Source organism: Chlamydotis macqueenii, chromosome 4, assembly GCF_036417535.1.
Source record: "Chlamydotis macqueenii isolate bChlMac1 chromosome 4, bChlMac1.mat, whole genome shotgun sequence".
NCBI lineage: Eukaryota > Metazoa > Chordata > Aves > Otidiformes > Otididae > Chlamydotis > Chlamydotis macqueenii.
In genome coordinates, this window is record NC_141559.1 from 28863673 (window position 1) to 28879561 (window position 15889).

General features: G+C 43.0%; 1 protein-coding gene across 3 annotated transcripts; it reads left to right on the forward strand.

Annotated features, from left to right (window-relative positions):
• Positions 1-1391: 1391 nt before the first annotated feature.
• TRMT10A (tRNA methyltransferase 10A) lies at positions 1392-14480 on the forward strand. 3 transcript variants are annotated; one of them, XM_086746750.1, is made up of 8 exons: positions 1392-1419; positions 2745-3046; positions 4083-4245; positions 5386-5457; positions 5913-5987; positions 6933-7082; positions 7964-8069; positions 12696-14480. In XM_086746750.1, exons 2-8 carry the CDS (start codon positions 2826-2828, stop codon positions 12860-12862), a joined length of 954 nt encoding a protein of 317 aa, XP_086602876.1. In that variant the 5' UTR covers positions 1392-1419; positions 2745-2825; the 3' UTR covers positions 12863-14480. The 3 variants fall into 3 exon arrangements, with proteins under 3 accessions (XP_086602876.1, XP_086602875.1, XP_086602877.1); XM_086746749.1 differs by lacking the exon at positions 1392-1419 and adding an exon at positions 1620-1687; XM_086746751.1 differs by lacking the exons at positions 1392-1419; positions 7964-8069 and adding an exon at positions 1620-1687.
• Positions 14481-15889: the final 1409 nt, after the last annotated feature.

Genomic DNA, 15889 nt, shown 5'->3' on the forward strand with positions numbered 1-15889 from the left:
GCTTTAAATAGATGCTAGCAAAAGCAAATGCAAGTCTAGCTATTTTTAAAGTAACACAGGGAATAGGAATCACAAATGAAATCAAATATTACAGCAAATATTAAATACAAACAGCAGTTTAAGGTCAGTGTCTGACTACAGTGACACCATACAGTTTTTTTGACTTTACCATAGCTGCAGTAAACCTGAAACCAGCAATAAAACTGAAAGAGTGTGTATATCTGGAACTAATGAAACTTGAGATAAACATCGATGCAGATGAAAAAGGTATTATGGTAGCATGCACTCATATGTTTGCTAACTCTGTATGCCTCATTAACCAGGGGCAAACAGATATCTACATACTTAGGCTGCCCAAAATATATTTTTCTCATATATTATAATCCTGGTCTCCAGAACTGACTCCTGTACCAGGGCAGCATTCTTTCCTGAAGTTATCTGAAGGTAAAAGAACATCGCCCTTTGTTGGGTATTGACACTACAGTTTAAAAAGCTGTGGCAGTGGCCTTCAAAAATATGAGGACTGAAGGCATGTACCCCTTTTTAGGGGGCAGAGGGAACATGGCATTGCCGGGGGACCTTTGGAGCTAGAAATCTGCTCTGAGGAATGTCATTGCTTAAAAATACTTCAGTGGCCCCTGCATGAACTCAGGAGTGTCATCAAAACCATCAGATAAAAATAAGGTTTTCTTACTTTTCGCTCCTCTTAATCCCGTGGAGCCACCGCAGCCATACGGGAGGAGGAGCACAGCTTTCCTCACAATTTGCAGTGGGGCCACCACCCTGCCAGCGCGTACTCTGGCCGATTTCAAAGCAATCAGCTCATGTGCGTACCTGCCTGCAAGGTCGAGCCCTAAAGGCCCCTAAACTCTGGCCACGGCACCCACGCCTACCCTTATGCCGCCATGTTGGGGAGAGATTGGGCCTGGACACTGGCAGCCAAGCTCGGCTTGTCAGCGCCCGTTACAAGCAACGCTGCAACAATGAGAAGCCCACCCAAACCACGACTGATCTTCAAGTGCACTTCTTACGGTCATTGCTTTTTATATATATATTTTTTTTTTTTATTTTTTTTTTTTAACCCAGAGCAGACTCAGAAGACAGCAATCAGTGCAAATCCAGCGGGACCGGGTTGAGAGCAGCTCCCCCCGGCCTGCTCAACCGGCGGGGACGGGTCCGGTCCTGGCGACCGGCCGCTCTTTGGGCAGCGCAGAGCTGTCGTGCTATAACAGCGCCACTCGACAGTTGCCCGCCCCCGCGCTCCCCCTCAGCGCCGGGGCGGTGTCCGTCAGCCGCACGTGAGCGCCGCCCGTTGCTCGCCGGGATTTGAAGTCGCGGCGGGCGGGGAGGCGACTCCTCCTCCTCCTCTTCCTCCCGCCCCATCCGCATCCGTGGACCTGCGTGTGGGGCGGCTGGCGGGTAGGTTGCAGATTCCCTCACTCTCCTGCCGCGGCCGTTCCCCCTTGGTGTGTGGGGAAGGAGGCGAGCTGGGGTTTGGGCTCGGCTCTCCTCAGCGAGAGGGAGGGGAAAATGGCCGCCTCCTAAGGGCCTGGGGAGCGTCCTATCCCCCGTCCCTACCCCCGGCTGTCGCTGCCACCTGGTAGGGGGGGTGGTGGCCACGGCCCCCTTCGCCCCTCCTCCCCCCGGCCCTTGTGGGCGGGAGTGGCCGGTCGTGCTGGGTTCTGAGGTACTGAGGCGCGGGAGCAAAAATAACGCGCGTGTTTCTATCTATATAATGTGTGTGTACATAGAGATGTAGACGTATACGTGTCTACATGTACGCGCACAGGTGTTTCTATAGAATTCCCTATCTGTGGGGCACAGCAGGGCCGTGCAGCACCCGCGAGCATCTCAGTTCCCTGCGCCTTGTGTCTTAACACCCCCAGACAGAGAAATCGGGCTGTGTTAGCTAAACCACTTCTGGTTTTCTCGTGTTTTGTATGTTTTCTGGCTCTTCTGTTACTGGAGAAGTCAGGAGATTTTTTTTTTTTTTTTTCTGCTTGTTGGGTGTTCTCTGGTGGAGTAGTTATCTTTGGATGGTCAGCACGGAGGAGCTACCTTTATGAAAAAGTAGTACTTGCCATTGAAAAGGACAGGGGGTAATTGTACTTGTTTTGAATGCCAAATGTTTTGCTGAGTAACAATTTAGACTACTTGCTGTGTTTTGCCCACTGGCAGTGGCCAGTGTAATTTGGTTGGCTGGTGTCTTTGGTTCTCAGAAGAAATGAAAATTCGTTTTGAAGGTGTACAGCTTGTTCATACTTTTTTTTTCCCCCAAAATGGCTTTAGCCTCTTTAAAATTGTATTTGTCTAATATGCTGCTAACATTGCAGTTTATATCGCAAGACACCTCTTTAATTTTTTCTGTTTGTGTATTTGAGAATAACTTGTGTACACGTAGTAGTACTGCTAATGTTTTTTGGTTTACATTTAATCCAGTATGATTCCCTACTGTTATGCAGTTGCGTTTTAACAAAGTTCTCATTCGGAAACTTGAATAGCTGCAGATGTAGCCGGCAGAGTTTTAGATGTGATCTGAATACTGGTTATAATCTCTGTAGTATTTTATATGTTACTGTTTGCCGAGGCACTAAGCTAGCCTTAAACAAACAAAAAAGGCCATCTCTCACTTCTTGTTTTTTCTTTATTCAAATCTATGGTATATGTAGAATTCATATTTGTGCTAATTGAACTTCTTGTTAATAACACTCATAATATTGTTTGGTTTTTTTTTTTTATCACAGAACTGGTGAGGGAAAACCTTGGTATTGATGAAATAGTTATCACGTGTTGAGAAACAGGTCAGTAAACCCAGCCAAAAGCTAATGTCGTCGGAAACACCAAGAGAAAGTCCAGAGGTGCCACTGGAGAATATCACGTCTCCTGAAGTTCCTGATCTGGCAGGAAAGGTGAAGTCAAGTGACAGCCCAGCAGAGAGACAGGAGGCAGGCTCCGACAAGGAAGAATGCCTTGAGCCCATGTCCAAGAGGCAAAGGAAGAAACTATTGAAGCAGAAACAGTGGGAAGAACAGAAAGATCTACGGAGGTATGGTTTGCAATGGCTTTCCTAGGATCATGTGTAGTAGTTAGTGCTAATAGTGACAATGTGTCAGCAGAATTTGCACGTAGGTTGCTTTAGCAAATCGAGGCAGTTGAACCAGTTTTCTGCCATGCCAGGTGAAAAGCAGTAGTCGCAGGCTACTCCGTCTGCGTATGAAGAAGCTGTGAATGTAAGCATCCTCTCTTCATACTACAAGTGTTACTGAACTTGAAGAGGGTACCAGGAGGGATTCAAACTTGCATGTTTTTGGCTTGTCAGAAGGAAGAACTAATGTGTGGCCCTGTTCTTTTCTGAATGGGCTGCTCTCTCTTTCCCTGGTGCTGTCAGACCTGGTGAGTCTTGTAACGACAGTGAATAAAAAAGTTTCTTTTGAGACACGAAATACTGTGCTGTAAGTCATGTTGACTTACAGTCTGTTAAAATAGTTTTGGAGGATGGTGAGGTTCTGTATTATTCTGTTGTTGAGAGAAACCCTGTCTGCAAGTGAGCTGGTTGTGGTTTATCCTTGTCCTGCTGAACAGGAAGTGTTCCATCCCAAGACAGTGGCTGTTAAAGTTACTGTCTCTAAAGTTTGATCTCCCGACTGCCTGCTCCCGTCAGGGGAACAGGGTGAAGAAACAATTGCTTCAGAAGCCTTCTGAAAAACTGTTCAGTGAAATAGAAGGTAAATTGCCTTCCGCATTGTGATCATGATACTGCAATTTTGGCAATCTTTTTGATTGACTGACTTGGAGCGCCCTTAAATCTGTGAGACTACCCCTGTTGACTTCATTGCATTTGTGTTGGCCATCCTGGCCGTCTTTGTAGAACAGAACATGTGTCTTTGTAGATACAGAACTTCACAGAGACAGAGTATGTGTTTCATGCTGGTATCAGCCTAGCACAAATGCAAGCAACAGGATAAGTTTGAACTCCACAGTCGTGGAACAATCACCTTGATCATAGAAGAATGCATTTGTGTGCGTAACAGGTACCTCAGCAGATTTGGCAGTGCTTTTTGAAGGTTTGTTTGTTTATTTAGACAGAAAAGAAAAGAAAAACGCCAGAAGAGAAAACTAGAGCGTCAGTCAAAATTGGACTCCAGTAATGAAGGGAATGACAGAAAGCGTATGCGAAGGGAAGTTGTTCCTAGTACACTTCGCCTCATTGTGGACTGCAGCTTTGATGACTTGATGGTGCTAAAGGTAAAAGCAAGTTACTCATCACATGCAAATGTTGAAAGGTTCTCCAGTGACAACATTGATGCAATGTTAGAGCACAAAAACTGGAGAGCAGCTTTCAGAGGACAGTTAGCTTGTTCAGGATTGTGGTGCCTCCCAGACCTACTTAACATCAGTTGCTATATTTTTTTAGGGTTTAGAATGTAACTTTATATAAGCTTGCCAAAGATTTTGTTTGCCTTCATGGAGATGTGGTAAGTCAGTTTGATTCCCAAAACAGGAATATACAAACAGTTTGTGCCTCTTGTTCACCATGAAGTTAGATGCAATCTGTCTCAAAATGGTTTTGTTAGAGGGGCTGCAAATGCCACATCTGGTTACTTTCTCTTTCAAAGTGGGCCTGAGGCTCCCAACTGTATTGTTAAGTATCTGTGGAAATGAGCATTATGAGGATACTGAGCTTTTTCTCACGGTTGCACAAGAGACAGTTGGGAGAGGAGGACACTGTTCAGCCCATCTCTAAAATTTTAGAATGGATGAAAGAACAGGTGAGATGATCGCAGGATAGGTAAATGTGAGAAAGGTCAGCATGATGCCCAAGAAGATGCTTGGTGTCGTGTTTTGGGATGAAAACAGCTTTACCACTATGAGGAAAGTATGTTAGTCTGCAGCTTCCTGTAAGAGTGCAGCCTTCAGTTTCTGTGGCAGACTTCTCCCCTCCCTGTTATCCCTGAGCCCCTCTGCTGCTGCCAGGGACTTCACTGCTCTTCAAGACTGCTTGAATTCAAGCTTTTGGAAAGCCCATCGTATTTCATCTACTGACCCCAGCTTCTTGAGTGTGATGCAGAGCATGTATAACACTGACAGAGGCTAGTGCTGCTCACCATAAAATTTTGGGGAATCTCCAGTTGGAGAACCAAGCACGTGTATAGAGGTGTTCTAAATACACTTTTGTGGAAAATGTGTGTTTCCTTGTCAGCATAATCGCTTCACAGTGGTTGGTTTTTTTTCCTCTTAGAATCTGATGTCCACACTCTCCCAGTAGTCACTCTTGCCAGTTAAAAGCTTCCTTTTTCTCTCTTTAGCTTCTGACTGGCTCATGGTAAAGCATTTTGTGGTGGTCTGTCTGAAGGACTATGTAACAACAAATTGTGTTGTATACAGGATGTTAAGAAGCTTCACAAGCAAATTCAGAGATGTTATGCAGAAAACCGCAAAGCATTTCATCCTGTGCAGGTATGTTTAAACAAACTGAGCACTTACTGTATTGTCATGGACAAAGCATATGAGAAAGGCAAAAGTGGTGAGAGCTGCAGTAGAAAAAAAAAACATTTAATGTGCCTCTTTATAATAAGAAAATTACTTCAATTGTAATAAATTTTCAACCCACATGTTGTAAAAATCTCCATATGTATGAAAAAGTATGTGCATGCAGATGAAGACTGCCAGATACTGACGTGCCACTAAAATACTGTTGATACTCAGTTTTATCTGTGACAGATTAGAAAAAAAAAAACAAACAGTGACTGTAAGTATTAACTCTATGAATATGGTCTTAGTACCACTTTCAGCTAAAAATAATTAAGAGTTTTAGCTAATAGTTAAGGGTAGAAGAAGTCTTGTACAGGGAGGAAGCAGACTGGCATATTAATATTTCAGTATTTTGTACTTCTTGTTTGTTCTTTTCAAAGTTTTACTTGACCAGCCATGGGGGACAGTTGAAGAGCAATATGAATGAAAATGACAAAGGATGGGTGAACTGGAAGGTGAGTAATTGACCATTTCTGTCAAAGGAGAAAAAGAAATCTTGATTATAGTTGCTGACCAGGTTGTTAGTTGTGAAGGACCTGTGCTTTTCCCGTGTGGGTTTTTCTAAGACATCAGAGCAATAGCATCTTGGAACTAGAGTGACTCTTTGTGCTTTTAATTAATTTAACTTAAATAAGCCAAAGGCTGCTTGCCTTGAATGTAGATTTGGTTTTTGCTTGGAAAACTCCACACATACCTGTTTTCACGTGTTTTCATTGAAGAGATTCCATTCTCTGATAGACTAAGCAAAACTAGTTGATTTAGGCAGTTCTGAGAGCCACCTGTCTTGACAGCGCTCTTTTTTTCTCCTTTTTCTAGCAGGAGAAATAAGACTTTGAAGTGACAATGTGATTCTCTTGTGTGCACCTTCACTTCCGTGATGTTGCCTCTCAACACAGAAGTGTTCTTCAGAGAAGTAGCTTGTCTTATGGTCAAACTAACGTTGGTTTTCCTTGCGACGCCCTCTTAAAGCAGTGTTCCAACAACTTCAAATGAAGAGCACTGCGTAAATAAAACCAGTTGTACTTTCAGCATGTCTTGTGCGGTAGCTGCTTTGCAAAAGCATAGCATAAAGCTCTCATCAAACAAGTAATGTTAACTAAGCATTTGCCTCTGCTTTCCCTTTTTTAGAAAGGTGGCTTTGAAAGTTATTTGGAATTATTAGGAGACATGTGGTAACATTTGAAGGGAATCACAAGAACTTAAGGATTTGTAAATTTCTTTTGAGGTTTCAGAAAATATCCTGATAATTTTTAGAAGTCAGTGCTGTAAGGACTGTGGATTATTTATGCAGAAGTCAGTCTGCGCTGTGCTGTGTACCTGAACATGAATGAGGGATGTGGAATGACTGCATGCTGTTGGATTTATTTTTTCTGGTTCTTTTTTTTTTTTTTTTTTTTTAGGATATCCAAATTAGAACAGAGCACTACAGTGAGCTAATAAAGAAAGAAGACCTAGTATATCTTACCTCAGATTCCCCAGAGGTTCTTAGTGAGCTTGATGAGAAGAAAGCCTATGTTATTGGAGGACTGGTGGATCACAATCACCACAAGGTAAACTGTGGGTCCATTTCTTTACAGATCTTTTTTTGTTTGTTTGTTTTTGGCACTTTATTTAACATTAATTGTGTTCATGTGTACATTAATAGAAAATAAATAACAAGAAAACTTCTTCAAAAAGGACTTGCCTCAAAAAATTTTGAAGAAATGAGAAAAAATCTTGTAGTGGTAGCAGTGGCTTGTGTTCCAGAGTGCAGATGTACTGAGCTGAATTGTGCTGTGTGGACCTGGAATGTCATAGAGAATGCAGCTGGGAAGTTAAAGCACTGTTACTGCTTTTCTTCAGAGACACTCCTAAGTAATTTGTGGTGACATGTTTCATATTTCAATGTGATGTTAAAAAGCAGGAGGGATCTTAAGCCTTACCCAAGGATGCTTCAGCAGTTAGTCCACAGTTAAAGGCCAGGAGGGAGATAAAGCAGATCCTTTATGTAGTCATCGTGGTATGAAGTTGTTACCCAATTTTAAATTTTTTTTTTTTACCTGTCCTGGGCACAGGAGTTGGCAGGTTTAAGAAAGCAAACAAAATGTCTTTATCCTTTACTCTTCCTCTCAAAACTTACCGAGTCACTGCAATCTGAGTAACTTTGTACTTAAGCATAAACTTGCCTTTAAAACAGGCTCTGGCTGACATGTTCTAGAGCTGCAGCTGCACGAATTAGTTTTATTTATGATCCTTTTGATCATACAGCACTGTGTGACACACATTCAAAGTAGTAAGTTTTCCAGAGGTACCCCTTGAAGCAGGTACTGTCTGACCAGGGTAAGTTTCATTTTGTAAATGTCTTCTAAGGCAAGATCATGGCAGCACTGGCTGTACAGGCTGACCTGAAGGGGTGATTCTCAGTCCAGTTGTTCTGGTGTCTTTCCCACAGGGAATTACTTACAAAAAAGCGGTAGAGCAGGGAATAGGTCACGCACAACTCCCTCTTGGAAACTTTGTCAAGATGAACAGTCGGAAAGTGCTAGCTGTCAATCATGGTAAGTTTTAAATCACCAAATAATGACACTATTATAGCCCTCAAAGTGTGCCCTGTAGTGCAGATCCCTAATTCTTTTTTCTGTTGGTATTTCTTGAATCTAGTTGCCTTTGGGATACAGCAGTTGCCCTGACCTTTAAATATTTTAGATATGGTTAAATGTAAAGGATGGTGTCTTAGCCACCTAGAACTGCACCTCCTGTTCTGTTGGCTTGTCCCACAAGTAAATTTGGTATTCTTTCTGTCCTTGGTCTTGTTTCCAGGCTTAATGTATAAGTGAATTAAATGTTGGAAACAATCCTATGTGTTTTATGCCAGGGAGAATAAATGTATGTGATGTTTTCACCTCTTTGGACAGCTTTGTTCAGTAGTAACTGCTTAGGTACCTGTAGATTCCCCTAATCTGCTATCAGCAGTACTCCATCTGCTGAGCTTTCGTAACTGTATTTTCAGCTGGTTTCCTGGTTCTGATTGAAGTATACCATTGCTTAACCAAGTTTTGCATTCCACTCCTTTTAAACTTTAATAGTTTTCATAAACTTTCAAAGATAATATAGTATCTTTGTGTGTCATTAAATAAAAATACATGCAAAATGAGCATGCTCAGACCTTTATGGGAATTTTTGACACGGTGTTCAAGTCTTTATTTTGCCTCGTTTCAGGTTTATTCACTTTTATTTTATCTTACCTTTCTTTATTTCAAGTTGGTTTTGTTAATGTAACACATTGCTTGATGATAACTTTACTTTCTTAAAATGCTATTGACTGATGATGTGTGTATTTGCATGATAATAAATATTATTTAAACATGGGGGAAAGTATAGAATATCAGTGGAATTTAAACTTATCAAACCTCATGTATTTGTTAGATTTTACATGTTTCTAAATCTTGATCTGTAGCTGTTGCTTTCTATAGGCAAGAATAGGACTTTGTGTTATTAATCAGAAGTTACGATAGCTGTAATTGTCTACTGGAGTTTTTCTTCAATAATGTTATAGTGACCTCTATTGTCAACATTTTTGGAGGCTATCTTCTACACATTTGAGCACTGGGTATAAATTGGATCACTTACATGGAGGCTTTCATTTATCTGCTTTATAGTCTTGTGCATGTTTCTTGTGCCAGACTTAGGCACCTGATTTCACTGCAATTTAGCTGGTGAGATTTCATTTTGCATGAGCTTGCCTTCCCTTGCCCTTCTAAAACATTTTCAAATTGCAGCCAAAAGGCTTTTAACACACAGACCCTTTTTTAAAGTAAAGATGATACTCTAGTGGTATTTTGCTTAAGGTTTTTTGGCAGGAAAATAAACAGAACTCCACCACCACCAAAAGTAGAGGTACCTTTAACAGTCATAATTAAGGCTCTGGTGTATATTGTAACCCTAATAGCTTACAACCTAAATCCCAACAGATAGCTTTCAAGGGAGTGAGGCATGGGTAAGGTGGACAGAATCAAGCTGCCTCTCAAATCTCATACTATAAGGTGAGGATATTTGCACAGACGTTTTCATATTTTGCTGTGAGTACATTCACCTCACTGCATTGTATAACTGTAATTGCTTACCCTTTCTCTTTTCACTTGGTTATTTTGGCCTCTGGGTTCCCACCCTTGGTGCAGAAGTTGAAGCTAGCAGCATACAGTACAGGGCTTGCCAGATGATACACTGTGGGACCTTCCTGGTCCCCGTGGAACTACTTTTGATAGGTATGAATTTGGAAAGTCCTGTAGAAGAAACTCTTTCTGAACTGCCTTGTCAGTCTTCGAAGTGCTTTAATCAAATGGGCCCTCTGGTGGTGGGAAATTGATGGTGTCGTTAACGGGAATTTGCTTGTTCTTTTTTGCTTATTTACTTATAATCTTTCTCTCTTGAGATCAAGTCTCCATATATTTCCACAGACAATTCAGTGCCTGCGTTGCCATGCTAAATTGGCATGAGGGACACACCTATGTGGGAAGTATTTGGTGCTAGAAAACTGATGTGGTATAAGATGAGACTTACTTTTTTAACTCGATCTGGAACTGTAGAATGTGGAAGATTTGAGATCCATGTAAAACACTGTATTGCAAAACACAACTGCAAGTGTAGCTGAGGGAGTTTTCCTTCTGTTCCTGTTTATATCCCAAGGCTAATTACTTTGTCATGTATGTTACAGGACCATGGATCCATGTTTACAATGATGTCTACCAAGGGTTCCCACTGCCTTTTTCTGTCCTTGCGTAATATTTTTGTTGCTACTGCAGCCTATCGTAGAAGCCTCTTTCTCCTGTGGAAGCCACTCTTTCCATCAGTTCTGGTTTTACTATGCAGATAAAGGAAATTCCAAAGCAAGGGAGAAGAAACGTGCTCCTTATACTCTTCTTGTCTCTTAACCCAGGGTTTTTGCCACAGATGGTTTCTGCAGTAACTTACAGTGATACTAATACAGTCCTTTGAGAGCTCATACCTTCACAGGACATATCAGGTGAATAACCTGCAGAGTAAAATGGCCAACTCCACCATTATCAGTGTCACAGAGAGCAGCTGGCTGTGCAGTAAACCTGGATCCAGGCAATCTCTAGTAAATGTGTGTTGTAGTTCAGCCCTGATCAGGACCAGACTACGCAGTCTCTCTCTCACTCCCCCCACCCTCCGAGAGAATAGGGAGAGATAATATAAGAAAAACAGCTCGAGGTTTGAGATAAGGATGGGGAGAAAATCTTTAAAGTTACCGTCACAGGCAAAACAGACTCAACTTGGGGAAAACTATTCATTTATTACTACAAACAGCAGGATAATGAGACAGAGAACAAGATAACCCCACCCCTCCCTCTTCCTAAGCTTAACATTACCTCTACCACCTTCCCCCAGGGGAGAAGAGGGAATGGGGGTTGCAGTCAGTTCATCACACGTTGTTTTACGCCGCTGCTTCATGGTGGGGGGAAGAACTCCTCGCATTCCTCCCCTGCTGTGTTGTGGGGTCCCCTCCATGCACCACAGTCCTTCGTGAAACTGCTCTGGCGTGGGTCATTTCTTCCACGGGGTGCCGTCCCTCCAGAACAGCTGCCCCAGTGGGCCCTCCATGGGCTGCAGGGGGACAACCTGCTCCATCATGGTCGTCACCACAGGCTGCAGGGGAATCTTGGCCAGGAGCCGCATTACTCCTCCCCCTCCTTCTTCACTGACCTTGGCATCTGCAGCCGTTCCTCTCACAAGAAAAATTCTTCACAACAAGCTGGCAGACACCTCTCAGGATCTTTTTATGTCTCATTCCCTTCTCATCTCCTCTCCACTTCTTGCAGCCAGGCTGGGCCTAGTCAGGCCCAGTTGGCCATCTGGTGAGAGGCCAGAGGGTGAGGCTTGAAAGGCCCACGAGGCCTGCGCCTTCCCCTCTGGGCCTCTACCCCCCCCCCCCCCCCAGCTTCTTCACATCTTCTGGTTTTTGGGGGTTTTTTTTCTGTTTTCCCCTTCTTAAATATGTTATCACAAAGGTGTTATCACGGGACATTCTGCTACCAATGAGCTCAGCCTTGGCCAGCAGCAGGTCCACCCTGCTTGGTGGCCTGGCCAAGTCCACTGAACAAAGGGGAGCAACTTCTAGCCGTTTCCTACAGAAGCTGCCACCTTAGGCCCCGCCTCACTAAACAAAACCACAACACTTAAAACCGCAACAATCTGACACTTGTCTGTAACTTAACTCTCAGTATGAGATCTATGTTGCTCCTCCCTTTCTGAGCATCTGCCTAACTCTCTGTAAGGTTTTCTGCCGCTCCACAACTCCTTTGATCCTTTCTCACATGCTGTCGCTTGGCATCAAGAACGCTTGTGCTAGTTGTGTTCTTTGAAGTCAGCATTCTGTGGTCGTGTTAGCACTGTTCCTGCAGCCCCAAGCTTGAAGAGCCACCCCTCTGTCTGAGCTTTGTCATCCAAGTGTGACTTACTCACCAGCCATAGGGCCTCCTCCTGCCTTCCCTGCTGCTGCCAAACCACAATCTATGTTGAGGCTGGTTTTGGATAGCCTAGGATTTTTTGAAGTAGGAATTTGCTGATGACTTTCATGTATAATGCAATTTGAGGCTATTGTCAATCAGGGAAGGTTTTGGGAGCTGAAATGGGAGGAGTAGGAGGGTGACAGCATGGTTAGCATAATAGAAACAGTGAGAAAGGGTCACGGAATTGGAGACTGATAAAGATTTTTGCAGTAATCTCAGATGGAAATGAAAGAGAAGGCTATTATAGCAGGTTTTATGAAGACTTTGGGCTGCCTATATGTTAGGGAAGGGACAAAGTCGTTAAAGTGCACCCACAGCCATGTTTCTGTCAGACATTGGAAAGCATTAGTGCCTGTACGGAAGGCCCTGGTGAGACTTGAATCACTGGGGAGGCGTTTCTCTCTGTCCCTGAGAGAAATTAATTCAAGCCGGAGCTGCTGCAGAAAAGCACTGCTGTAGTACCTGTCTTAATACTGGCGACCCAAAGCTTGGCTTTAGTTTGTCTGCTTCTGTCTGTACTCGATCCACTTTACTCTGAAGATGCCACAATCGAATGCATGTAAACCTCTGTAAAGATGGATTTGGGGGTATTTTCCTGTCAGGAGTTCTCTTATCTTCCTGTCAAAGAACTGATGGTCTTTCTTGACATTGCAGTGTTTGAGATCATCATTGCATACCTGGAGAAGAGAGACTGGAAGGAGGCCTTTTTCAGTGTTTTGCCACAGCGGAAAGGGGCTGTTCCTTTGGGAGACGCCAATGATTCATCTGAACATGCTCCCTCTGGAAAAGAAGATCAAGACAATGACTTAGACAGCAACTAGACTTCAGGATGAGATGATGGGAAAGATGAGACATGCAGTTCATGGGATAAAACTGTGACATGAAGTAGTTACACTGCAAAGACTATCTGCTACCCTTGTGATACTGAATTGTCTCAGTGCTCGGCAGTTTCATAGTTGGCCCGAAGCTGTTTCTGGATATGAAGGGTAAAGATAAATGCAGGTTTTTTTACCCTGAAACTTCCACATCTATAGCTTTTTTAAAAAAAGAAATAAATTAATGGCAAATGCAGAATTTATTTTGTTTCCAAAGGAAGCTATTTAATTTTATTTTTAAATTTTTTTATCCATACCAAGTTGGATGAGTAGTTACTATTTTAATGTTTGCATTCTTTTCTGTTTCTGCTCTAAGTTTTCTTAAAAGCATTGAATGACAAACGTTCCTGTGACCTCAAAACCTTTACCCCTAGTGCCTGTTGCAAAGTGTATGTGAACACTCAAAACTAACAGACAAAAGTTCTGATTTTCCTGAGCATCTCAACAGACAATCACAAACAGCTCTGCCTGTATCAGCTGAGCCACACTGATTTATATACCGTGTTTAGTCAAGTGGCGTCAGTAGGTGAACTGTAAGTGTGGGGTTAAGCCAAAGCTTTATACTTCAGCTTGAGTAGGGTGGATGTCTGCACAAGTACAAATCATGTGCCTTGTTGTGCACGTTGAGTGGAGGTGACACAATCACTTTTGATTACTTCTTCATCCTCTTAGCAAAATTTATCACACAGCCTCAGAACAACACCAGGAGACAGGAACTCTCTTACAAGTCGCTCACTCAGTTTCAGTGTACCTGTTTTATCACATGATCCTGTATGTGTTGTATTGTCTGTCAAATATTTTTCCTTGTAAAAAAAAAAAAGTCATAGTCTCTGTCTTGGCTGGATGTTCTGATTGAACTTATTTTTAACTGACTTAAGTGCTTTTGCAAGTACTGCAATGGGCACCTTGGAAGTGTGGCTTCACTTCACCCATTGTGAGCCTGCCCCATCCGTTTCTTCTGCAAGGACTAGCCAGGTAGCTGCAGCTTCTGAACAAGTGTGGCCTTCACTTTTGTCAGCTGAAGAGCATGAGAACATGGCATCGTAACTGTACATCGCTGCTGAGCTGGATTCAGAGGGCTGATCCAAGTATGGCTTGGCTTGTATCCATTTTTATTCCTACCTCTGCTCCTGCTTTCAAATGGAGACTAGAAGTGGGATCCCCAGAGGTTCCTATGGCCTGTAAAGGGTTGGCAACCAACTTTATATGCTTACGACTTTATACACTCGGTGCATTTTTCTCTCTACTTTTTAAATAACCATAGAAAAGTTTCTTCGGTTAAAAGTATGGATAGTGGTTTGTTGCTCAAGTAATGTGTTGCGTTTTGTTAGGCTTTACAAAAAGGTGATTACTTTTGTTCCAGAACCTAGATCACCTTTTTCATAGAAGCATTGCTGATTTTGTTTCTATAACACAAAAGTGCAGCATAAGTCTACCCACTGTGTATTGCACTGGTTCTCTGACATTGTAATTTCACTGCTTTACACATCTGAGTGTTACACTTTTACAGCTGAGTTTCTGTGTGTTAATGCACGTTGCACCTATTAAACCTGATGGAAGACTCTTCAGTTTCTTTTAAGGTTTTCTTAGGACCATTTCATGCATGTGCCTCATTTACTCGGGCTTGAGAGTTCAAGAGCAGGTCACGTAGACCAACTAGGGACTTTTGAGATGTTCTGAAAGGGTCCGAAAGCATCTTACAGAATTGTTTTGCAGCTTAAAACACAGCCTGTCTTTGATTTTCAACAGTGAAATTGAACACATACATCCATGTGCATGCACATGATTTTAAATCAAGCTGTTGCAAATCTGAAGCTTGCCTGTCTGTGGAGAAATAGACAGAAGAAAAAGATGGTCTAGTATGTTGGTCCTGGAAGGCTCCTGGTGCTAACTCCACCAAGTCACAGCAGCTTGGTGACTAGCTGTTGCCTGTTCGTATGCTTTGCTTGTCTCAATCCCCTGGTCTTCCTGTCCTCACAGGAGCCTTAGCCAGTAGTTGGCATTGCTGCTGTTTACCTTTTCTCTGTGCTGTTTTAATCAGGTCATACTAGGCTGAGGTTCATGCCTTTTGTCCTGAGCTGTCTCTACAGGACGCTGTCCTCAGGATGTGTTCACTGCTGAGATGGAGCAAGTAAGAAGATGGAGTTTCGATGGATGCAGCCCCCTTGTTACTGCTGCTGTCCTCAGCCTTTCAATGTCCTGCAGTTCAGCAGCCATCAAGAAAAGGCTGTTCTTGGTGGATCTGGACTTGCACTGATGTGATTTCTAACCCTTTTCGAAATGCTTTAGATGCTTGACTGTTCATTGGTGGAATCACCAATGACATGATCATACTGGAGGAAAGTGGTGATTTGCTTTCAGGTAGCGGGCTGGAGCTATGCAGAAGTCCTCAGGAATAAGTGGCGGTTCAAGAAGCCCTGAAGGGCCATTCTTGCTGTGAGTTCAAGATAAAGTTATTGATGATTTTTTACAATGAGAGTTGTAGAGCACTGGAACAGGTTGCCCAGAGAGGTGGTTGATGCCCCATCCCTGGAATCGTTCAAGGCCAGGCTGGATGAGGCTCTGAGCAACCTGATCTAGTCAGGGATGTCCCTGCTTCTTGCAGGGGGGTTGGACTAGATGACCGTTGAAGGTCCCTTCCAACTCTAACTATTCTATGATTCTATGATTCTATGAAAACAGTTGAATTGGGTGGAGCACAGACTGCACTTTTGAACAAGTGCAGCCTTCACCTTCGTCGACTGAAGAGCATAAGAACATGGCATCGTAATTGTACATTGCTGTACAGAGGAAGCTAAAATACAACCTCTAATTAAAACAGAAGCTGTTGATGATGGTCATGGAGGAGCTCAACAAGTCACTGTTCATAGCATTCCTTATTCCCTACTGATTGGGCTAAAATTCAGGAAAAATATTCCTGGGAACCCACAGAGACGGAAACTGAATAGGCAGGAAGGGTGTCCCTCACTGTGG